Source organism: Sphaeramia orbicularis, chromosome 24 (assembly GCF_902148855.1).
Source record: "Sphaeramia orbicularis chromosome 24, fSphaOr1.1, whole genome shotgun sequence".
NCBI lineage: Eukaryota > Metazoa > Chordata > Actinopteri > Kurtiformes > Apogonidae > Sphaeramia > Sphaeramia orbicularis.
The window spans coordinates 7,291,502-7,317,409 of record NC_043979.1 but is presented as its reverse complement, the minus strand read 5'-3'; the positions used below and the strand labels follow the sequence as shown (position 1 = coordinate 7,317,409).

At 40.6% G+C, this 25,908-nt stretch overlaps 1 protein-coding gene across 1 annotated transcript in view; it reads right to left on the bottom strand.

Annotated features, from left to right (window-relative positions):
* Nucleotides 1-25,908, bottom strand: part of mdn1 (midasin AAA ATPase 1) — a 103,928-nt gene that overhangs the window by 50,347 nt on the left and 27,673 nt on the right. The window contains 26 exon segments of the mRNA XM_030127817.1: nucleotides 2,899-3,096; nucleotides 3,174-3,434; nucleotides 5,720-5,834; nucleotides 6,145-6,283; nucleotides 6,365-6,492; nucleotides 8,472-8,604; nucleotides 8,745-8,883; nucleotides 11,048-11,182; nucleotides 11,270-11,411; nucleotides 11,526-11,672; nucleotides 13,017-13,225; nucleotides 16,991-17,086; nucleotides 17,089-17,168; nucleotides 17,869-18,020; nucleotides 18,644-18,669; nucleotides 18,672-18,750; nucleotides 18,885-18,922; nucleotides 18,925-19,031; nucleotides 20,297-20,410; nucleotides 20,523-20,619; nucleotides 21,368-21,407; nucleotides 21,410-21,442; nucleotides 21,444-21,515; nucleotides 21,635-21,740; nucleotides 21,830-21,919; nucleotides 21,921-22,037. Coding sequence (XP_029983677.1) covers nucleotides 2,899-3,096; nucleotides 3,174-3,434; nucleotides 5,720-5,834; nucleotides 6,145-6,283; nucleotides 6,365-6,492; nucleotides 8,472-8,604; nucleotides 8,745-8,883; nucleotides 11,048-11,182; nucleotides 11,270-11,411; nucleotides 11,526-11,672; nucleotides 13,017-13,225; nucleotides 16,991-17,086; nucleotides 17,089-17,168; nucleotides 17,869-18,020; nucleotides 18,644-18,669; nucleotides 18,672-18,750; nucleotides 18,885-18,922; nucleotides 18,925-19,031; nucleotides 20,297-20,410; nucleotides 20,523-20,619; nucleotides 21,368-21,407; nucleotides 21,410-21,442; nucleotides 21,444-21,515; nucleotides 21,635-21,740; nucleotides 21,830-21,919; nucleotides 21,921-22,037 — 2,993 coding nt within the window.

Sequence of the window (25,908 nt, the reverse complement as noted above, 5' to 3'; positions counted from 1 at the left end):
AAGTGCTTTACAACACAGCAACAATAAAAGCTTAACAGCACAGGTAAAACAGATTCAATCAAATCAAATCAAATAAATAAAAACAGTTCTAAATAAATACAATTCCAGTAAAAGCAAAAGAACAAGAACAAGTAAAGATCAGAGTAACACCATATGACTCAGAAAACACACCTCAGGGCTCATATACAGTGGATATAAAAAGTCTACACACCCTTGTTAAAATACTAGGTTTATGTGATGTAAAAAAATTTGACCAAGATAAACCATTTCAAAACTTTCCACCATATAACCTCTACAACTCAATAGAAAAACAAACTGAAATCTTTAAGGGAAGAGAAGTAAAAATAAACAACTGAGATAATGTGGTTGCACAAGTGTGCAACTGGGGATGTGGTTGTGTTCGAAATTAACCGATCACATTTAAGCTCATGTTAAATGGTAGTAAGCACACACCTGCCACTAGGGGTGTAATGGTACAGAAAAATTTCTGTTCGGTACGAGTGCACCATTACACCCCTACCTGCCACCATTTTAAGTGCCTCTGATCAACCTCAAATGAAGTTGGACTATTCTAGTAGGCTTTTCCTGACATTTTTGTAGTCACATCTTACAGTACAAGTCATGGTCCCCAGAGAGTTTCCAAAGCATTAGTGGGATCTCATTTTTCAAAGGTATCAGTCAGGAGAAGGATACAAAAGAATTTCCAAGGCATCAAGTGGAGAAAACATGGCACAACAGTGACATTACCAAGAAGCGGACATCCCTCCACAACTGATGAAGAGACAAGAAGAAAACTGTTCAGGGAGGCTGTCAAGAGGCCAAAAGCAACATTGAAGGGATGCAACAATTTCTAGCAAATACTTGCAATGTAGTACATGACAACAACCTCACATGTCTGGGCTATGGGGTAGGGAAGCAAGGCGAAAGCCTTCTCTTTGGAATACCTATAGTGAAGCATCATGGTGGCAGCATCATGCTTTGGGGCTAAATTTTCTTCTGTTGGAACTGGGGACTTAGACAAGGTGGAGGGAATTCTGGATAGTTCCAAATACCAGTCAGTGTTATCACAAAACCTTCAGGCTTCTGCTAGAAACCTGAAGACGAAGAAGAACTTCATCTTTTAGCACGACTGATCCAAAGCCCACATCCAAATCAACAAAAGAATGGCTTCACCAGAAGAAGATGAAGGCTTTGGAATGGCCCAGCCAGAGTACAGACCTGAGTCCAATCAAACATATGTGGGGTGATCTGAAGAGGGCTGTGCTCAGGAGATGCCCTCACAGTCTGACATATTTGGAGCATTTTTATGAAGAAGAGTGGGCAAATATGGCCACATCAAGATGTGCCACACTGATAGACTCCAACCCAAACAGGCTGAGTACGGTAATAAAAGCCAATGGTGCTGCAACAGAGTATTAGTTTAAGGGTGTGCAAATTCATGCAACCAGGATATACTAAGTTTTTTTATTTTTCCCCTTTAAAAGATTTCAGTTTGTTTTTCAATTGAGTTGTAAAAGTTATAGGTCTCATTAAAGGTGGGGTAACAGATGTTTGCCTGGAGCATTTTTTTTTACTGTATTGCTTAAAATCCCCTTCACACCCTGATTGCAACCAATTAAATAAATGCTCTAAAACAAAATTACAACATTTTATTCACCCGTGGAACAGGGCTGAAAAAACACCATCCAATCATTTTAACCGGCCCAAAATGAAATTAAAATTAAATCGCGCATACCCCTCTTCGTGCACATATCGTGTGTTCTCAGAGGCTTGGAGCACTTATGTATACAGGAAATGAAGCCAGAGCCAGAGCTTGGGTAGGACGTAAAGTTCACTGGAAAGCCGTTTTGTCACTAACATAAATCACTAGGACATGTAACGTTACTCAGATAGGTATGAACTGGGGCTGTTCTGCTGACAAACGTTATAGTGAAATCAGCGTTTCCGCTGGTAAGGTTTTGCCGTGGTGCAGTGCCACCACACCACGTATTTCATACAAAAAAATCATTACCATCGCATTAGACTTATTATACATATGTTTAATATATAATAGGCCAGGACAAACATCAAATGAAAGTTTGCGAAGGTTCAGGAGCGGAAGATGTGGAGCAATTTGTAACACGTGTTAAGTTTCACTTTCTACGCGCGGGGGGGAATTGATTTGATGCTGTGCAGTGTTCGTGAACCCTCAGGAACTAACATTGCACGTTCCAGTACTCTGGAGGTTTGGCTTCGGCAAGGAAGTCAAAGGGGTATGGACTTTTGAATTGTGTATTTTCAAAATGTAGCTTGCTGGAACCGTTTTTCCAGGATCTCCCACCCTTTCCTACCTTTAATAGTGGAAAAAGTTTTGAAATGATTTATCTTGGTCTCATTATCTTACATCCCAAAAACCTGGCTTTACCATTATCTAGTCGTGATGTAACAAAATAATGTATTACAATCTCTGCATCCTTAAAAGATAGGGCAAGTCTGACCTCAGGGATGTTCCATAGATGAAAAAAGGTGACTTTAGTGACTGCCTTGATATGGAGGTCAAGGGAGAGTATCTTGTCAAAAAGAACACCAAGGTTCTTAACTCTGTCCCTGCATGACCTTGCTGGCCCAATAACAAGCATTTCTGCCTTTGCTGAATATGGAAGCGGGAAATTTGCTGATAACCAGCTCTTAACAGCAACCAGTCAGGCCTCGAGCTTAAGTGTATCATATAATCTGGTCAGATTTTAAATGCTTGACTACATTATTATTCATCTGTTCATGCAGTGTTAAATTTGATCAAATTCCACATTTCTTTGGAACATCTGCCTTTAGCTTTTACATTTCTGAATATGTCTCAGTCAAACGTGACAACACAGGTCTTTTTTACAATGGAAATTTGTAATAAGAAGAAGTTTCAACCTAAGGCTATGTAGAAAGGGTCAATGCCAAAGAAGTCATTGCCCCACTGTGGTTCCCGGGTCAGGCTGGTGTCATAGACTCTCAGAGCATCCAGAACTTCCTGGTCCAGCTTTGTCATTTTACTGAGCCTCTGCTGTAGAAATCGCAGACACAGTCTACGAGCATGAAGGGCATTGTCTGCACTGGACACAGTGGTTCCTAGAAAAACAGAATCAAGGCTGTCAGATTACACCTCCAAAACAATGACAAATGAGCCAGACCATAGCAGATCGAACCTGAGCCAATGCCGTCAATGTAGACCAGACAGGCAGCGTGGACAAAGGCGGTGACTGTGTCCAGTCTCAGGTCCCACTCTGCCTCCTCCTCATCCTCCAGGGACCCCATGGTCATGAAGCCATCCTCATCCCGCTCACACACAGCATTCAGGAAGTTAACCCATGACAGGATGTCTCTGACACTCAGGATGCAGCGCCGGCCAAACTCCTGCTGGGTCAACCACTCAATGAAATCCAGCATAAGCTCGGCCACATCACCACCTGTATTAGGAATAACAGAGGTTTCACTAGTGAGAACAGTTTAATGAGTTTAGACAGAAGAATAAATCAATAAGGACTGTTCTGGGACTGCAATTAAAACTTAGATTTACTGCATTACAACAAAATGTTTGTCTTTGATGTGTTTTCAACTCCACTATCAGTTATTTTAAGGATTCAGGAATTTGGATTCCAAAGCCAAAAAAAAAAAAAAAAAAAAGAAGGGTGAGGTAATGGTGAATGGATCCTGCACCCCCACTACCAAGTGGTTCAGAAAATGAATGAATGAATGAAAGAAAATGATGTAAAGGCTATACAGTGAAAAAAAAACCCACATTGTTCTTTATAGGCCTGTAACGGTACACAAAATTTTCGGTTCAGTACGTTTTTGGTTTTCAAAGCCACGGTTCGTTTTTTTTTGGTTCGGTACGGGAAGAAAGAAAACCCCTAAAAATGTCTATTAATGCATTTATGAATTTTTTAAACATTTTTCCCCCAATTTTTGGAGACAATAGAATATAGAAAAACAGCAATAATATAATTCTGCTGCTACAAATCAAATAGAAAATAAAATAAATTATTAATATTACTAAATGTATTTTAAACATTAGTATTGCACTTTTCCCTGAAAGGTAGTTTTCAACAAAGAAAAATCTAATCACAGTTCTGTCAGTTCACATTCTGCATAAAAATAACAACAAAATTCCACATGAAGTGCAACATTAACAAGAGGGTAAACTGGTATTCTGTTTAAACAAACTGAAGAGAAACTTTGACAACACAATGAACCAAATTATTTATTTTAGGACAGAGAACAAACTGTTTAGGACACTGTGTGTATTTGTGTGGGCCTGTGTACATGGGAGATTTTTTTTTTTTTTGTTGGAGCCATTGTTTTTTTTTAACCTTATATCAACTGCTATTTCCAATTTCAGGTCAATGTGTGCTCCTTCAATATGTCTGTGTGAAACTTGCGCGGATTTAAAGTTCCGCATCGAACAACGTCTTTCATTCCTTTTTCTTTTTCTCATCATACTGTGCCGGTTCAGTACAGCTGTGTACCGAACCGAACAGGTGCGTACCGAAACGGTTCAGTTCGGTTCGTATACCATTACAGGCCTTGTTCTTAAGCTAATACCACACAATTACAGAAATATTTCATGTCTTTATTGACCACAACTTGGAGCTATTTTGACCATTAAATGACACACAGACATTTTGAGTGTAGCATTTACAAGAATGCATCAATCTTTAGGTCGGAAAGGGTTTCAAAGTAATCTGAAAGACTTCACGAAAGAATTCATCAGGCCCCAGTTACACAAACTTTCTAGTATTATACAGTTTAATACAGTGACTACTGTCCCTAGAAGAAAAGAACCATGGAGTATCAGCTAAAGGCCTGAAGGAATCATTGGAGCAGGTGAACATCACTGCTCATGACTTTACTATACATTAAAGACTGAACAGGCACAGTGTCCAATGTATGACACCAACAAGGAAAACACTGCTTTCCAAAAAAGCAAAAAGTTTGCCAAAAAACACATTGACACAATGCTACTGTGCACTGATGAAACTACGGTTGAATTATTCAGGAAGAACGCACAGTGCTACATATGGCATAAAAAGGATGACTTGGGGATGTTTTCCTGTCTCTGGACCTACACCTTATCATGGAAAAGAAAATGGATTCCCACGTTTATCAGCGTATGCTACAGGATAATGTCAGGGTGGTTTTCCAATAGCGGGAGATCAGTTGAAGTCAGATGCTGCAGCAGGATAACAACCCTACACGGCCAAGTAAATCTATTTCAAAACTGCTTCAGAAAAAGAAAATCTACCTTTTGGAGTGGTCCAGTCACAGTCCAGACATGAATGTGACAGAGATGCTGTGGAATGACCTAAAGAAACCTGTTCACACCTGACATCCTAAGAATATGGCTGAGCTGATGAAATTCTGTGAAGAAGAACTGTTCAATTCTGCTTGAAAACTGATCAACAGCTACTGAAACACTTGGGTAAGATTACTGATGCAAAGGAGGAACTGTTAAGAATGACTGTGGTAATTACCAATGCAATTCATTTATGGTAGCTTTGGCATAAACCTATCAGGTGGTCTAGTATATAATATCAAAGAAGTCATAGCAAGTAAACCTTTAAAAATGTAATCTGATAACATGATGTTAAATACATTTTCAATTCAGTAATTCCATACAGATGTTGAGTACAGGGGTGATCTATTATTATTATTATTATCATTATTATTCAAATACATATGAGAACATGTTTACCGTCAAGGGAGAGGCCTGATCTTAGGTTGTGTTGGATGATCTGAACCAGGTCACTACGACTGTTACTCTGAGGACACCAGATCTCAGTGAAACGGTTTCTGAGGGCTGGAGAAAGCTGTACAAAACAAGCAAAAAAACAACACAGATAGTACAGAGCAGTCAGATTCTACCCATGAACAGGAGGACAAAGGCCAGCTGCAACACATTCTCCAAATTTATAAAAGAATGTTAAAACAGAAAGAAAAGTGGACAATTAAGGTAAAGGCAATTAGTTTGTGATTTCACCTTTTTGTCATTTATTTATTTTTGAATGTCCGTGCCTGTTTATGCGGTCTGATGTGCAGTGTATGAGCATGATGGCAGGTGCCATCAGTGTAAATGTTTCTCTGTTTTCCTCTACTGTTTCCATCCTTGACTGCGTTTACCTCCTTCTTGCCAAAGTCTCCTCCAGGGTTCATGGTGGCAACCAAACGGAATCCTGGAGCCGCTCTCAGCAGTTCTACGTCGTCATCGTCTCCACTGCCTTTTTCTGCCAGAACAAGTGACTTCTCGGTCTCAAGAACACTAACAGACAACACAGTGGTTCGTTACAGCTTTCATACACAGAATATTCCCAAAACCAGTGTGGTGTGCAAGTCTTCCCACCTGTTGAGTCTCTCAAGCACAGAGTCATCGGCCAGAGAGATCTCATCCATGAGGAACACTCCTCCCTCCTTCATGGCTAGAACCAGAGGTCCATCATGCCACTGAAACAGCCTGGTATCCTCCTCAGTCTGAAAAAACACCCAGTGTCAACATACCTTTAGCATCACCCCAGGATCCATTAAAATACATAATATAGCTCTGGAAAAAATAAGAGACCACTGCAAAATTATCACTTTCTCTGCTTTTACCATTTGTAGATATGTGTTAGAGTAAAATGAAGATTTTTGTTTTATTCTCTAAACTACCAACAACATTCCTCCCAAATATTAAATAAAAAATAGTGCTATTTAGAGCATGTATTTGCAGACCACGACACATGGTCAAAATAAAAAAAATTTTCGACCTCAAAAAATGCAAAGAAAACCAGTTCATACTGATTTCTAAAAACACAATACTAATGTCGTAACTTGGAAAAGTTCCGACATCAACATTTGATGGAATAACCTGATTTTTCAATGACAGCTTTCACGTGTCTCAGCTCTCCACCATTGCTGTTGGATGACTTATGCAGCTCCTGGCACAGCACTTCAAGAAGCTCAGCAATGTTCAAGGCTGTGACCATCCATCTTCCTCTAGAAGTTTTCAACGTGGGCTCAGGTGGGAGACTGGGCTGGCCATGACAGGGTCTTCATCTAGTGGTCTGTCATCACACCTTTATTGGCCTCGCTGAGGCAAGGAGCATTGTCCTGATAGAAAAAAAACAGTCCTCAGAGTTTGGGAACATTGTCAGAGTAAGAAGTCCAGTGGTTTTCAATAGTTACTTTTGGGTTCCAATTACTTTTGCGGTTACTAATAACACTGTTTTTGCCTATTGTAAGATAGTGATGGCCACAGTAGTGGTTTTTATACTTCTCCCTTGTTAAGTAAGACATGGATCAGGTGTTTATTAAGTAGAATAAGGTTGTGCTTGTGTTGGAATTCAACAGACAAAGGAATGGAATGGCTGTCAAACATGCAGACATGCTGATTTCACAGGAAATTGCAGTGGTCTCTAATTTTTTCCAGAGCTGTTTGTAATTAAGTGGAAATGTCCAGTTACGTGTAGAGTAGTGTTCCTTGAAGTAATGCAAGAACCAAACACAAATGGTGCAATGTTTGAGGAGCAGAAGAAACACATGCTAGACAAAACGGACAAACAAGACCTTGAAACAGTGCTGAATGAATAAGGATGTGGCAAGTGTGGGTCAAAGCCAGATTCAGGTTTTTGAACCAAATGGACACAATCTGGGGTAAACACCCAGCGCCATGTTATGTAGCTTATAAATACTACAACACTTTTGGATTCATCCTCTTATTCCAGTCGAGATAAAGAGGCCTCAGCGTAGATGCAGATCTAAGCTAGAGGCTTGAGACGGAGACACTACCAGAATCAATTCTCAAGGGAAACTTTAACCGACTGCAAGACAAGACCCATGTGTTTTACTGAAACCTGGTTGATGTTAACAACTGATATGTTTCATCAGTTAACAGCAGTAATCTGATTATGAGAAATCAGATTAACACACCTGGATTTCACCCAAATACTCCAATTTCTTCCTGCATGTATACAGGTTAATCAGATTTATTTTGTACAATTGAAATCACAGAAAACAGAAGTTACGTAGTCAAACATGAGTGGAAGACAATACCTGAAGTTTGAGTCCACCATCACTATGCATGTATGAACTCTGAAAGAAATCTGATAATGGACTGGAGCGTCTAAACCAGGGCTTTCAATTATTGCAGTTCTTAAGGACATGTAAATGCATCAGATCTGATCATTACAATTATCTGATTACTCCCAGTTATCGGAATTTTATGGTCATGCAAATAGGCTCACTGTTACGGAAAAGATCTGCTGTAAACACACTGAACTGTTCACAGTTCGTCTTAGGCCTTACAAATTTAAAAGTTTGTCTACTTTCCTTTCAGTCTTGCACCATATTGATTGGTATATCATGGTGATCTACTTAGGTCATCCAACAGTAAAAACAGAAAGTTAAAAACAGGAGAAGGCTAGAGCACCTTGAAGCCCTGGGACAGACAGAGTAGGTCTGTCTGTCAGTACCTGGTTTGTGTGTCTGACTGGTCGAAGGCCTCCAAGGAAGTCCGACGTCTCCATGTGGAGGTGACAGTTCACCGAGAAAAACCTCTGTCCAGCCAAAGCAGCAAACAGCTGGCAGATGGTCGTCTTTCCACATCTGGTGAGAATAGGTTTCAGAATGAAGTATGATGCAGAGTCCAAAGCTAAAATAAACCACTGTGTGCATCTGTGTCTTCAGTCCTGGAATCTTCAAAAAGACTGAAGACCCTGTGATTGGTTCTTCCATTACAATCTTACCCAGTGTCTCCAACAAGCAGGACAGACTCTCCAAACCTCAGAGCCCGACCCACCAGTACAGCCAGTCTCCTCATGGCATGTGTCCACACCACATGTCGAAACTCATCAGGGACTCCAGCAATACTGTCAATAAAGGGACCTGCCAATCAATCACACCAATGACTCTGTTCACATCAGCCACACTCCATTCTTCAGTTTCTGATGAACTATACAGGGTCTGAGGTCCAATGAGGAAATGTTTCATCATTCATTGTCAAATATACAATTAAAAACATCCCTGCAACATATTAAATATTAAAGCCTGGTATCCACAAAGAAAAATAACAGCTGCAGTTTGGCGTTTATGCAGAGGGGGCTCTACATTTAAAAATATGTCAGACAGATGAAACAATAAAAAAAATTTAAAAAAATAAATAAATAAAAAACAGAAATGATATTGCATAAACAAGAAAAGCACTCAGAGTGCAGACCCTCCGCCAAGACCCCCCCACCCCCATCACCACCAAAATGAATCATTTCTCCCTTGTGCCAGTATCAACATTTCCTGAAAATTTCATGAAAATCTGTCCATAACTTTTTGAGTTATCTTGCTAAAAAACAAACAAACACACACACACACAAAGCAAAGTGATCACAATACCTCCTGGCGGAGGTGACAACTACCTCTGATAATAAAAATAGAAATGAAATTATGCTAACCACAATTCAAAGTGACCTGATAATGATGTACTGAAAGGTAACAAATGACAAACGAGAGTTGTATTTTTCTGAAGATGAACTTAAACATGAACATACAGACATCTAATTAAAGAATGAATAGAATACTCACAATCATGTTTTCATTAGTATGTAGTTACCTGAAAATATTAATTGCTGCATGTTCCTTCCTTAGAATATGTACAGAGGGGGCTGGTTTTGTCCATGAGGTCCACCACCACTGTTTCTACAGTGACTAGTTTTACTCTTATTACTTTTTTGTGTTTTATTGCAGGTGGCTGTTATGGAATAGTTATTATCTCCTCAACTAAAAACAAACTACAGACGGCCTTCTGCTTTTTTTTTGAAGCCACTGTAGGTCAGGGCGTAGATAGAAATAGAATGGTGCGACCTACAGAGTCCTGCACCAGGTCGGGTACCCACGGATACCCGACGGGTAACCCACAAAAATATGCAGGGGCGGGTAAAAAAAAAAAGAGGAAGAATTTTCACGGGCACGGGTAAAATTAAATGAAATGTGGGCGGGTAGTGGGAAAGGAAGTGAAAAAATAAAAGAAGATTCATGGATGAAAACAATGTGCAAGACATTTAACGGTGATGATCATCTAGTCCGCTTTGTTTTATTTGAAGTGAGCTTCACCTCTATTTACATCCGGCCACAGACGTCACTGAGCATCGCAAACAGGTAGCCTGCACTGGCGGTGAAAAAGAAAAGCACTGAAGAGATTGCGACTCAGAGCCACTTCACACATCACAATGGAGAAGATAGCCAGCGGCGAATATACAGTTGTGGACAATACATCCTCGAAGACCAAGTCGGACGTTTGGTAGGCAGGTAGGCTGCTGCTGCATATAGGTTATTTCATTCAATCACAAGGAGGATATTTTTTGTTCTGATTCAATCCTGAACACTTAGTGACAATGCTCCCTCTGTAATTAGCGCACGGTTCCTTTGACAAAATGTGGTTGATGGAGACCGACATTTTTTCTTTTACTTTATTGTCGCACTTTCGTCTGTGTATTGCCACGTGAGCATTTTTTAAAAATGGTTTATTGCCAAGTGCGTGCTTGCTCATGTTGTGAGTGATGTAGCATATTGGAGATTTATTGATGGCATACGTTTTAGCCAAAAATAGCCCTTAAAGGGTGAGTTACTATGTAGACAATATCTCTAATCACGGGTCGGGTGGAGTTGCTGGTTTAATGCACATGGATACGGATTAGACATGGAAAAAAAATGCGGGTAGCGGGTCGGGCTGTGGTAAACAGCTTTATATATATATATATATATATATATACATACACACACATATATATATATATATATATATATATATATATACATACATATATATATATATATATGTATTTATATATATACATACACACACACACACACAAAAGTAACAGTAGGATAAATAAGTAATAGTAAGTAATTAAGTAATAGTACTTAATTAAAAATATCCAGTATTGTGAGCTTGACATTGTGTGTTCCAAAGGATCTAATGTGTTGAAATGGGTTATGAATGAGAAGATATGACAGAATAGAGTGGTTCTGCACAGTCTAGTGAAATTGTTCTACTCACTGAACTGGCTGGTAACCTGTTTCTGACAGAACAGGTTTTCTGGCTGAACGGTCCGCTTGAAGTGTTTCTCCAAGATGGAGAGGATGGTGGCTTCCTCCTCTGGTTTGCGTACACGTCCTACCAACAGCATATAGCCTTTTGGAGAACACAAAGCACTTTATTTAGGGTTTCTGCTGAGCGCTAGTCTGAGTTTCTGACTGAATTAGACAGTAACAGCCGTACCATCATCGGCCAGATGTTGAAGCCAGTCCTGAGAGGCCTGAGTCTGTTCCTGCAGCCGGTAGCGGTCAGCCCAGCGGAACAGGTCTCTGAGAGTAATGAAGCCATGTTTCCCCGCAAACACTGAAGACCCTCTGCGTAAGGACTGGAGGAGCATTGAACACAACACCTTCAACCCTCTTAAACTTCTACTGACTATGTCTTATAATCTGACTTGACCAAAGGTAGTTACAGCAAAACATACATCAGTTACAGTTACCTGCAGATCCAGCATGACTTTGACCAGTTTGGTGCAGTAGGACGGAGGTAGACTACACCTCTGGTGGAGAATGGTCTCCAGCTCAGCGCTGGGCAGCTCATCGAAGTGCAGCTCCACAAACCGGTTCCTGAAAGCCCTGGAGAGAACCTGTGGTTTGGATCAGTAAAAATCAATTACTGACAGTGACTTCCTGCACTTCATCTAGAAAAAAGGCCTTGTTTTCAACCTCCAGGTCTGTCATGTAATTAAGTGAAGCACTGGGAGCTGCTGTAACGGTACTTGAGCTAGTACACTGGAGTGGTACTCTGGGGTAGTACTCTGTACCATACATGTTAAATGTTGGCATTTCATGTTATTATATTTAGTAAAAAAAAAAAAAAACGAGAAAGACATAATCATAAGGTAAAATGGTGCTTCTGGTACAGATGTTCCCTTTTAAATTAATTGATGTGTGTTGGTGATTTCAGTGTCTGTGTTTCAAATGTGTCTTAATAAGATGTCAATAAAAGAGTCTTTTGTAATACTGGATTTTTAAGAAAATGTATGGGGAAAATGGCATTATGCAAAGATGTCCCATGTTATTACAGATATATCTCCAGCAGCTGGCATCCCAACCAGCAAACCCCACTCAGTTCGGTATCAAACCTCAGTGTAAAATTACAGTGAATCAGCAGCCATGTTTCTCTTGCCGTGTTCATCTTTGTACGAACGTGAGTCTGTCCACAAACATTCACCAGAGAATGTCTTCTAATGTGGAACAAACCTTCACTTAGATGTGAGGATGAAACCACTTTGGTGGCTAAGTCAAAGGTCAAGGTGGATGAGACCTCTTTTCTGTTTGTTTTTTGACCACAGTATCTCAGGAATATTTTGACATGTTTGGCACACACATTTATTTCAACTATGTGTAAATGACAGAACTCATGACAAGATGATATAAGGATAGTGGATACGTGGATATAAGACCAAATATTCTGATTAACTTAACTGTCCACACTACGTCTGCAACCACATGTGGAAATAGAATAGGAACATCCACATGTGGGAATGTCCAGTCTGTCACGGTCCACTTCAGTGTGGCCGCTGACCCCTCCCTCTCCTATCAGCTTCACATCACTCATCAGTTGCACGCTGCATGGCTGCAGTGCCTCATCATTAGAGCAGCATTTAAGGCTTGTTTCTGCAGCCGTGCAGTGCTAGATTATTGTTGACCTCATCTCACCATAACCCGGACTCTCATTCATCTCTCAACAGACTCTGCATCTCCCGCAGATTCTTGTTTGTGTAGTTTATACTTTGTTAATAAAATCCGTTTCTCCCTTGAACACTGTATGCATGAGTCCTATCATTCAGACCTTCATGACACAGTCAGCTGATCAGCCACTTGGCTTAAATATTCACTATGTCAAAACTTATTAGAAGCTGTTCCTAATGAGTTAGTCCCACTAAAATAATGGCACCCACTGCTCTCAGGCAGAATGACTGGATTACCTTTCTACCACCGTAAAGACCAGGGGGGTTCTGGGTAGCGAACAGCATGAATCTGGGGTGAGCCTTGATGACTTCCTGTGTCTCAGCCACAAACAGCTCCCGGTTGTCGTCCAGCAGCCGGTTCAGAGCCTCCAGGACATCAGTGGGGGCCAGGTTCAGCTCATCCAGGATGATCCAGTAACCTTTCCTCATGGCATCAATCAGAACACCTGTAGCACAAATACAAACATGCAACACTGTTAAACTAGGTCAGTCGCAGAGTTCAATAGACAGACAGGGTTGACGGTGTCCAAGAGTGGCTTAACTGAGACAAGTCTGTCTGTCTATCCATTCATTCATTACAGTTGTTAAACTGCTGAGGTAGATACATAACCTTAACACCTGGGATAGCCTTGAAGAAAATGTGACAAATGTGTAAATCTGGTAAATTATCAATTATCACTTTCACAAGGAAAGATATATTAATTGGAGCTGTGACAGAAGGGAAGGGCTGTTAATGCCAGGCTGGTTTTCCTATGTTTTCAGTCAACTTTGGTCTTTGTCTGTGTCCTAGCACTTCTGAAAGTTGGAGGTTTGGGGGTCTTCTGTAAAAAAAAAAAAAGGTACTTTTACATCAATTGAGACTTTCACAGTCTTTATCAAGATATATGTACAAGTGGAATACACAGCAAATGTGTAAACAGCAATGAAAACAAAAATGCCTTTCAGAAAAAAAAGAAGAATGTGGAAGCCACACGGGATCATCTGGACAAAAAAGGATAAAAGACCATGCAGCCCCTGGGACATTCTGACGGTGTGTAACACAGACAAGATAATTAAGAAAACATCTAGACCACAGGTGTCAAACATGCAGCCCGGGGGCCAAAACTGGCCTGCCTTAAAGTTCCAAACTGGCCCGTGGGATTTTAATTTGCAAAGTGCAAGTTAGGGCATCAAACTCAAACATAATATCATAATAACCTATAAATAATGACAGCACCAATTTTTTCTCTTAGTGCAGATTTAGTGCAAAAAACATTAAATTATGAAAATGTTTAGATTAACAAACTAGCCTTTAAAATGTGAATAACCTGAACAAATATGAACAACCTGAAATGTCTGAAGAAAATTAAGTGCAATTTTAACAATATTCTGCCTGTTACTAAATGTTTTGTGCCTTTGTAGATCTGACATATAATGCATATGTATAAATGATAAATCGAGGCATAATATTGGTAAAATTGTACTTATATTTTTTAACAAATTTCATTTTTTCCAGGTTATTCACATCCTTTTTGTTTGGATAGTTTTTAAATGTAAATATCGGCATAATTGAATGTTATTTTTGGCAGTAAAACAATTTGGAGTAGCCAATATTTATTGGCTATCATGCTATTATTTTACTGGTCCAGCCCGCTGGAGATCAAATTGGGCTGAATATGGCCCCTGAAAAAAATGAGTTTAACACCCCTGATCTAGACAGTCGACCTCAGAGAGATGAAGAGTTAGTGAATCCAAATGAATAAATACTAAATACTGACTTTAAGTGCGGAAGCTGTTAAGTTATGATTTATGTGTGTTTCAATAGTGTGCGCATATTTTTCCTACATACAGACCTGATCAAAATCTTAAGACCAGTTGAAAAATAGCTAGAATTTACCTTTTGCACATTTGGATCTTAATGAGGTTTTAAGTAGAGCTACAATATACAAAAGCAAGAAGGGGGAGTGAGACAAAAAGCACTTCGAAAAAGTAATTTATTGAAAACAAGTAAACTGAAATAGGCTGTTTATCAGCTGATCAAAGTTTAAGACCATCGCTCAAAAAATTACAAAAAACTCTCCAAACCAGAACAAAAAAATTTTCTCAGTAGGACTCAGTAATGAGTAGCTCCCACCGTTCTTGTTAATCACTTCAAAAATTCATTGGGCATGCTTGATGCAAGTGTTTCCAGGAGGCTGGTGGGAACATTGCTCCAAGTGGTGAAGATGGCTTCACGAAGGGCATCAACTGTCTGGAACTGATGGCCATTTTTATAAACTTCCCTTGCCATCCATCCCCAAATGTTCTCTATGGATTTAAATCAGGGGAACATGCGGGATGGTCCAAAAGAGTGATGTTATTCTCCCTGAAGAAGTCCTTCGTCAAGCGAGCATTGTGAACTGCAGCGAGGTCCTGTTGAAAAACCCAGCTGCTACCACACAGACGAGGGCCCTCAGTCATGAGGGATGCCCGCTGCAACATCTGCACGTAACCAGCCGCCGTTTGATGACCCTGCACCACCTGAAGCTCTGGTGTTCCACTGAATGAAAAAGCACCCCAGATCATGATGGACCCCCTCCACTGTGCCGGGTAGAAAACACTCAGGTGGAATCTCCTTGTCATGCCAGTAACGTTGGAAGCCATCGGACCGTCAGGTTAAATTTTTTCTCATCAGAGACTAAACTTTTTTTCCACCTTTCAATGGTCCCATGTTTGATGCTCTCTGGCAAAGTCTAAACAGGCAGTTTTGTGCGTTGTAGGAGACGAGGTCTTTGAATTCGTTTTTTTGTTTTTGAAACCCTTTCCCACAGATGCCGTTCTGATGGTTATTGCGCTGCAGTCGGCACCAGTAAGGGCCTTAATTTGGGTCGAGGACTGCCCTGGTGTCTTGACAGATAGTCAATCGGATCCTCCGGCTCTGCGCAGGTGTAATTTTTTTTTGGGTCTACCACTTGACTTTTTTGTTCCATAATGCTCAGGATCTGTCAAAAAATTTAGAATGACTGTCTTACTGCGTCCAACCTCAGCAGCAATGGCATGCTGCGAGAGGCCTTGCTTATGCAGCTCGACGATCCGACCAAGAAGAGAAAGCTTCTTAGCTTTAGCTATCAGGAGGGCATGACCGTGTGAATGCCCGACAGAAAATGAGAATTTTGAGCAGATTTTGGCTTTTTCATAGCCTGCGGTCTTAAACTTTTGATCAGCTGTAAACAGCCTATTTCAGTTGTACTTGTTGTTTCATAAATTACTTTTTCAAAGTGCTTTTGTCTCTCTCCCCCTTCTTGCTTTTGTGTATTGTAGCTCTACTTAAAACCTCATTAAGCTCCAAATGTGCAACAAGGTAAAGTCTAGCTATTTTTCAACTGGTCTTAGATTTTGATCAGGTCTGTATTTCTTGTTAGAATAAAGACACATGCCCAGTACAACCCTGCAAACACAAAGCTAAAGACTACCTAATGCCACGTTTCCACTACAGTGGAACCACCCCGACTCGGCTCGGCATTCCTGGAGACCGGTTTCCATTACAAGATACTACTGACTTTACAGTACTTGGTCGTCATAGCGATGCGGCGCGTACTTACTCCGTGTCGTCTGTTCAGAGAATCGCTGATTAACTCGCTCATTGCATGTTGTCCTCGTCTGAATTTTTACGTCGGCCACCAAAGACTGAATCTCCTCGACGGACCATGGGTGTAGTTTTTGGGCTGTTATCATGTGAATTAATGTACGCTATATTTACTGTCCACTTCCGCATCTGTTTTTTTGTAAAACGGCGGGCCACAGAGAAAACTGTCTGACCAATCAGTGGTCTGCAGTGTTTACACGTCACGTTTTCGTATCTGGTACCGGTCCTGGAACCTTGGCGGAGGTGCTACCAAAAAAGTAGTATCGGGTACCGGATTCACGGTCCTTTTTCGTAATGGAAACGCAACACAAAGGCCGAGGCGAGGCGAGCCAATACCACGTAGTGGAAACGGGGTGTAAGACTTTTGCACAGAACTGTATTATGTACAAACATTCAAAAAATTAATAGATAATAAATAAATGATTGAAAAGCTGAAAAACTAGAGGTCCATGAGAACCACCTGCAACATAAATCTGGGAAAAGGAATTTAGTAGTTGTGACGCATCACATAATTTAAGCCATATTTAAACCTCATAATGGTAGGTAAACTGTATGGATTAGGAAGCAAACACTGCTTATCAGTGACGTTGAGTTGAGGTTTACATACCCTCTTGAACACCAGTTTGCCCCTGTCGTCTGACGAGGTAACAGCCAACGTACTCCTGGATGTCAGTGTGCTCGTGGTTGTTGATCCGGACACATGGTTTCCTGTGGCTGCAGCCAACCATCGGATCAGACTGGTCCTTCCCACAGACGTCTCCCCCTGAATAAGCACCGGGTGAGTCCTGGGAAGAAGAAGCATCAACAAAGAGGAGCAGAATGTCAGTTCAGTCAATGTGTCGTGATTCTCTAACCTAACTGGACCAACTTACACTAAGCGATTCTGAGCATGAAGGTGAACAGCAGACTCAGTACATGTTCATAGATGTCACATCAGGTCTCATAGTGTTAGGAAAGGATGTCTTATTAAAAATATCACTGATGTGGATCAAAGGAAGTACACTAAAGCAGAGAATCCTATTCATTTTGAGGTATTCTCTATTCTTAAAGAAAACGTTAATATTATGCAACCTTGCCAATAACCTAGTTAGTCTACTCATGCCTACAGTGTCAGTACATCTGGGTAGTTTTGTTGTAAGTTTGTTCTATACATTGAGAGAATCATTCCAAAGCCATGGCATAAAATAAAATTAAAGGCATTAGTATTATTCCATCTTTTAATTTGAATGGAAACAGCTTGTCTGGTCTGCACAGGTTCTGAGCTCACCTCTGACCACACATGGACATGGCTTTAATGTTTCCTGAGGGTTACTAATGCACAATAAGTACACACATTTTTGTTCCTGGTGCATTCTGAACTAAATCTGGCTCTTTAGGAAAGAAAAACATCAGACAAAACAAATGTCTGGACATTAAAGCTGAATCTATAGATTTTTGGGCTAAATCACAAGCAGGGGCTCAAGGGGAAATGATAGTTTGTCCTACCCTGCAGATACCACTCTAGCAAGGTCCACGAGGTTCAGTTTTACAGATGTGGTGAGGATATAGGCAGGGTCCAGGGCGGGTTCCATGTCTCCCTGGGACACCCAGTAGCCCTCCACCTCGACACAGGTCCGGCCTGAGGCGCTGGGGATGGCCTGAATCAAACACAGACACATTTTATCATCTACTCACAAACATCTAGAGTGGTCTAAAGTCTTTCTGTGGCAGTTCTGTATGAGACTTTCTCATTTTTATCAGAGGTTTACTTTTAGTGAATCTCAAAAACTTTTCAGTAAAGTGAAGTCTTAAAACAGTTATTGTCAACCGGGTGTCGCGAGCACATGGGGGGGGGGGGGGGGGGGGGGGGGGCATGGTTTGCGACTGACATCGTCGTGCATGTGTGAGAGTGCATTAACAACTACTGTTGTACATCACAACATTATAAATCACTCGTCCCCCCACGATACAATTGAAATTTGTTTTTTGGGGGGCAGCGAATAGCAATGATAACGTGAGGGGACTTCACAATCACTTTGTCACAGCTTTACTACACATCCTCACATCCTCCACATACAGGTCTGTCGCGCAACTTGTGGAACTGTGCCACCCCCCCCACAAATTTTTTGAGGAACTGGGGGGTGCCAGTAGGCTGATGATGCCGTTAGTGGGGCATTCAAAAAGACTGAGAAACCCTGTCTTAAAACAAAATCCTCCTGCTGCCTTAAATATAACATAAAACTGGCAATATTAAAAAGTCAAGAGGGTCATAATGTCCTACCTGTTTGAGACACTTGATATTCCCATGAGGATGTGTTGACACACCAGTTTCTGGACCAGAGGGTGAGAGTTTCTGTCCAACTGTGTGAGGAAGCTCAGGCAGAAGCCCTGTCACCATGAAGCACAAATATGCAAAAGTGATGTGATGGGATATAGCAAAACAACAGCACTTAAACCATGCTACTAGTGGTACTGTTTGAGTGAAGTACCCCTTTAAAAGCCATTTCTGTCTAGTGTCCTACCTCATAAAGCGGACCGCTGGAGCTGCTGCAGGGTTTACAGCAATGTACTTCAGAGCTCTACACAGAGTTCGCAGACTGTAATGAGGCCTGTGTCCGGTCCCATCCACCAGACGTGAAGTGGCTTCCTTACGCACTGCCAGGTAAAAACTGTAGCAATGGAATCACAATGGAGACATTAACAAATACCAAAGTAACACTGCTCTAGGAGCTTTGTCAGCAAACAGCACAGGTACCAAGCGTTTTGACTTTCTGGATGTGAAATACCAGTTCTTACACATTTTATCATTCTACATATTGATGTGAAAGAGTGTCATAATTAGTTTGAATTCTTGAGTTATCATCTTGTTTGTAATGGAAGGAAACAATGAAATTTTCTTCCAGACATCCTGAGATATGAAGAAAAGCAGAATGTGCCCTCAACCTTCAAATTCTAATCAGTTATACTTCAGTTGGGACTGTTTGTTCCTGAGAAATCCCATTCATAGAATGAGAACAAGATGGGAACAGACACCCTGAGTCCTATCACAACACCACCTCACAGCGGGAAGGTTCCAGGTTTGATTCTCAGTTGCACCAGAGCCTTTGTGTGTTGACTTTACCTGTTCTCACCACATGGGTTTAGACTGCCATTAAAAACAGGTACATAAAGGGCTAATTCTCCTGTCAGTTTCATTCTTGCTACATACGCTGCGAGAACAGAGAAATTTGTTTGTCTTCTTGAGGCGTCAAGAATAAGAATCACGTTTGTTCTGACCAAGACATCTCATACTTAATGAGAAACTCAGGTGCCGAACTCATGGGAGGTCCTCCGCTTTTCCGCATTAACCACACCCACTTCAAATTTCTGACGAATCGCACAATAGTTCTCACACACTGCACGAGACAAAAGTTCGGACAGTGTGTCAAGAACAAACTTCAAGAATGCCAAAACCAGCCCCAGGAATGAGAAGAAAATTCTTTGTTCTTGCAGAGTATGTTGCAGGTTTAATGTGTGTGCTGTGTGTTAATGCTAATGCTAGGTACTGTGTGTGTGAATTACGGGTATAATGCAGACACTGTATTTCTTCATGGGGATACTAAAGAGATTTAACCTTTATTATTATTATTATTATTATTATTATTATTATTATTATTATTATTATTATTATTATTATTGATAGTAATAACAATAATAATAATAATAATAATAATGTGATTTTTCAACTTTCTGAAAAAGACACCATGTGCCCATCTTTTATCACACACTAATAAATGAAAAAAAAAAAAAAAATCACCTTTTACTGATCACTTGGCACAATTTTAGTCTGCCATTTGTCCATGATGTGCTCTCAAGAAGCTCATTCATTTGGCTGTTGTGTAAATAGATGACATCTTTGGCAGCTCTGTGTAAAGTACAGTGCACCAACACTAACCTTATGATGCCACTGATGACACTCCTGTTTGGATTCAAACATCTGAGGTAGTCTGAAACCAGGATACGCAGGTCTCCCTCATTCTCCAGCTCCTCCACATACATCTCTGTAAACCTGACACGTGCACACAACAGACACTAAGCCTTTTCAAGATGTCAACACCTTCATTTGCACTTAAACTAAATAAAACCACAGATGAGTGCTCTGCGATGCTGAAGCTGTGTACCTGTTCCTAAGGCCCAGAGGTAGGTTTCTTTTTCCCACATCAGTGGCTGGGTTCATGCAGGCAAAGAGACGGAAGTCTGGATGACGGATTAGTGGCTCTGTAAAGAAAAAAAAAAGAAAGTCAAACAAAAGAAAAAGCATTTAAAAAAATAAGTCAAAAGAAAAAGCAATTTTTCCGGAAACATGAATAAATATATTTAATGTCAAGTACACTACATGGCTGTAACCTAACAAATACAATTGGATAATTACTGCAGTGCTGAATATGTTTCACCTGCAACAGGTTCTTTAACCTTTTGACTGATGCAGCAGCATCTCATTTCTGAAACAACCATATAGAAGCATAAAGACTGGACTATAATGCAACTTTAATGAATAAAGGTCATGTGGTTTGATGAGTCCTGATTTACTTTATTCCAGGGTGATGGAGTGATTATCCATCCATCCATCCATCAGTGCCAACAGTCCAAGCCTGTGGGGGCAGTGTTATCATCTGGAATTGGTTCTGTTCTAAATGCTGTGACATTACGTAAGCTAATGCTGCCAATGCCAAAGCAACGTGTGCTTTAATATCAAAGGCAGTACAAAAAAATGTTAGAGTGTGAGAATTTATTTGTCCAGTCTGTGAATGTTGAATTGTCAACAGAAATGTACATTCAAAACTTTCATTCATATCATCAATATTTCGAGTTCATCTACCTAACCATTGTCGTAGTCAAGTTCTTAAAGATTTGGAAAAAGGTAGTAATGTGAAAGGTAACAGCGTGAAAAACTTGTGATGGCAGTGGTTCTGGCTAAAATCCTATGATAAAGAGCCAGATATTGTATGACTAATGTGGTCTTCACCATTATCCCCTCTGTCCAATAGCACCAGAGATCCAGCGTGTGCCCCTCCAGGAGTCCACTCAGACATTCCAGAGTTCTCTGCTGATGCCAGGTTGATCTCATCCAGTACGATCCAGTGGCCTTTCTTCACTGCCTGAGCTAAAGTTCCCTACAAAGACCACAGAATAACTGGCTCGACCTGAGTCCAAACAGCAAACATGGAACTAATGACAAAGCTGCACAGTACTGTTGATGAATGTACAGAGGCAGATGCTTTTTAACTTATACCTCCACAAAAGCAAAGACCATGGTGGTCTCACAAGCTCGGATCTGTTGTTGGGTCTGACTCAGTTTGGCAGCGAGGGCCTCCCACTGCTGCTGCAGCAATGTGGCTGTGCAAACACACACCAAACAGAAGTGTTTTAGTGACTATAGGAGCCACATCACTTAATGTTCCATTTTCATCCTTCAGCACAATACCATTTGGATTTCTCCTGTAACTCCTTTGTTAGGGCTGACTTGCACACGTGGTCCATGAGTTTCAGCAGATCCTGCCAGCGTTTCCCCTGAAGCAGTCTGCACATGGCCAAGGAAAGTCAGGTTCTGCTTCCTGGAGTACGTCTGAGAGAACAGGTCCTCAAAGGCCTCCCGCAGCGGGAGCAGGATCTGTTTATGGTCAACTGGCTTATACCTGCCCAAAAAAACAATGAGTGACAAGCAGTTACAATATGAGGTTTAACTGACCCAAAGTCAAACACCTCCACGAAACTGAGTGTCTGTCAAATGTACAACTTGTGGCATGATCAGCATATGCCCAGCTGTAAATGACATACACATGTGGACAAAATTGTTGGTACCCCTCTGTTAATGACAGAAAAACCCACAATGGTCCACAGAAATAACTTGAATCTGACAAAAGTAATAATAAATAAAAATTTTATGAAATTAACCAATGAAAATCAGACATTGCTTTTGAATTGTAGTTCAACAGATTATTTTAAAAAACAAACTCACAAAAACAGGCCTGGACAAAAATGATGGTACCCCTAGAAAAGACTGAAAATAATTTAGGACATGTTCAACCAAGGTGTGTCCTCTAATTAACATCACAGGTGTCTTCAAACTTGTAATCAGTCAGTCGGCCTCTTTAAAGGGTGACAAGTAGTCACTGTGCTGTTTAGTGACATGGTGTTGTATCACATTTAACATGGACCAGAAGAAGCGAAGGAGAGAATTGTCTCAGGAGATTAGAAAGAAAATTATAGACAAGCATGTTAAAGGTAGTGATGGGTAGATGAGGCGTCATGAAACATTTCGACACACTGCCAGACTGTATTGATACTGTATCGATATTGTGTCACTGAATACTGACACCTGCTGGACCTTAAAAATCCCTACTGGCAACCTAGTTGACTGACAACAACTGACACCGATTTGATGACCTAGTATTTAATATAATTTAAGTCATTGTATTTTATATTGTATTATTTCATATCTTCATTTAAATTTAAAATATCTTTGATATTTTTAGATACAGTCAATAAATAATGTGAACATGTATCATAACGTGAAAATCTAAGTGAACGTGTTGTGAATGAGGATGCTTGTGGACTGTTTTTTTTTTTTTTTTTTTACCAATTTTTATTAAAAAAAATAAGTTTTTCCAACATTTTGAGCTTGATGGTTAAAAATGAAATAAAGAATAAATTAACAGGAATTAATTATCAATAAAGCAACTGTAAGTTGAAGAATGGCTGTATACCTGAGTTTATCCTGGGTGTATGTGGGACTTCATTCTCATGCCTGGCCCTGTAATGCCTCAGCATTGAGGAGGTGCTTTTGTTTAAATAGGAAAGTTCTGTTGAACAAATGCGACATTTAACCTGCAGAAAATAATATGAATAGTAAACTAAGAGTCCCTTTGAAATGAATTTGAATTCAGATAGATCAAGTGGAAACTCTGAGAGGAACAGGATGAAACAACAAGGAAATTAAAACAAATCCCTTATTTTCCGATATGAGATCAAAATGGTCCCACACAGCGGAAACCTTTCTTTTGGCTTGAGGCTGCTCCATAATTCTTGATGAATTTGACGATGAACCGCAAAAGATCAGAGATTCTTTTGGCAGATGCATTCTGTTGTCAGATGAGCTTCCTTATAAAAACAGTTTGGCGCGTCAGTTCGAAACAGATCTTGTATCGGTCACGTGACTTTCTTAAAGCGATACGCACGCCGACACATGGTTTTACTCCATGAGCTCGACGCATGTGTCGACGCATCAGTGTTGCCGGACCCATCACTAGTTAAAGGTAAAGGCTATAAGACCATCTCCAAGCAGCTTGATGTTCCTGAGACTACAGTTGCACATATTATTCAGAAATTTAAGATCCACAGGACTGTAGCCAACCTCCTTGGACGTGGCCGCAGGAGGAAAATTGATGACAAATTGAAGAGATGGATAACACGAATGGTAACAAAAGAGCCCAGAACAACCTCCAAAGAAGTTCAAGGTGAACTCCAAGGTCAAGGTACATCAGTATCAGATCCGTCGATGTTTGAACCAAAGTGGACTTCATGGGAGATGACAAAGGAGGACACCACTGTTGAAAAACAATCATAAAAGCCAGACTGGAATTGCCAAACTGCATGTTGACAAGCCACAAAGCTTCTGGGAGAATGTCCTATGGACAGACGAGACAAAACTGGAACTTTTTGGCAAGGCACATCAGCTTTATGTTCACAGATGCAAAAATGAGCATACATGGAAAGAACACTGTCCCTACTGTGAAACATGAGGAGACTCTGTTATGTTCTGGGGCTGCTTTGCTGTATCTGACACAGGGTGTCTTGAATCTGTGCAGGGTACAATGATATCTCAAGACTATCAAGGTATTCTAGAGAGAGATGTGCTGCCAGTGTCAGAAAGCTTGGTCTCAGTTGCAGGTCATGGGTCTTGCAACAGGATAATGACCTGAAACACACAGCTAAAAACACCCAAGAATGGATAAGAGCAAAATACTGTACTGTTCTGAAGTGGCCTTCTATGAGCCACTACAACATACCTAAAATACTCAGATGACACAGCCATCCTTGCACTTCTCTCCGACAATCACTCCACTCTGGACTACCACAACACAGTCACCCATTTCACCAAGCTATGCACAGACAGTTATCTGGAGATCAATGTCAACAAAACCAAGGAACTATGGTTTAACCCCCCGTCACCCCAGGATCCCATTATCATAAACACACAAACAGTTGAGTCAGTTGACACCTTCAAATATCTGGGAATAACTCTGGACAATGAACTCACCTTTGATCAGTACACCACGGACATTCAAAAAAGGAGCCAACAAAGACTGTCAGCCATCTGCAAACTTAAAGGATTACACGTTGCACCCCACCTCCTGTTGTTACTCTACAAAAGTATCATCCAACCCATCCTCCTCTACTGCCTCCCACATGTTTTTACACCATGCTTTCTGTCACTAACCGAGCCAAATTCACACACATCACAATACAGCTGCTAAAATCATCGGCCTCCCCACACCCAACCTCGCAGAACTAAATAACAGATCCATCACCCCGAATGGCAAACACAATAGTCCAGGACATCACGCACCCATTACACCGCTACTTCATCCACTACCCTCAGGACGCAGGTACAGGACATTAAAATTCAGGAGGGCCCGTCTTGGGAAAAGCCTGATCCCCGCAGCCACAGCCGCCCTAAACACCAGGCCCCGCTGACAGGCTGACCAGCCTGCTAACTGTCACTTTGTTATGTCTGCCCCTACTGTTGTTTGTTGTTGTCTGTGTTGTATAATGTTGCTGTCTTTGTCTTGTAATGTTCAGTCAGTGAAAACGAATTGTCCCCACGGGACTAATAATTAAATCTAATCTAATCTAATCTGATCTAAATCCTATTGAACATCTGTGGAAGGAGCTGAAACATGCCGTCTGGAGAAGGCACCCTTCAAACCTGAGACAACTGGAGCAGTTTGCTCATGAGGAGTGGACCAAAATACCCACTGAGAGGTGCAGAAGTCTCATTGAAAGTTAAAGAAATCGTTTAATTGCAGTGATTGCCTCAAAAGGTTGTGCAACAAAACATTAAATTAAGGGTACCATCATTTTTGTCCAGGCCTGTTTCGTGAGTTTGTTTTTTAAAATAACTGTTGAACTACAATTCAAAAGCAATGTCTGATTTTCATTGGGTAATTTTCATTAAATTTTTATTTATTATTACTTTTGTCAGATTCAAGTTATTTCTGTGACCATTGTGGGGTTTTTTGTCATTAACAGAGGGGTACCAACAATTTTGTCCAGGTGTGTATATAGCTTTTTTGATTTGTCTTTATTTTTGATTTTGCACTTCTTTTGCTCGTATGCTTTTGTGATTTGCTGCTGTAAATCTGGAATTTTTCCTTATGGGACTAATAAAGGCATATCTTATCTCATCTTATCTTACCCTGAAAAATTGGGTTTTGCATTTTTTCCAAATAAAGTGTTATAGGGCAAAGCTCCATAACAATAAGAAATGTTTGCTATTAAACAAAA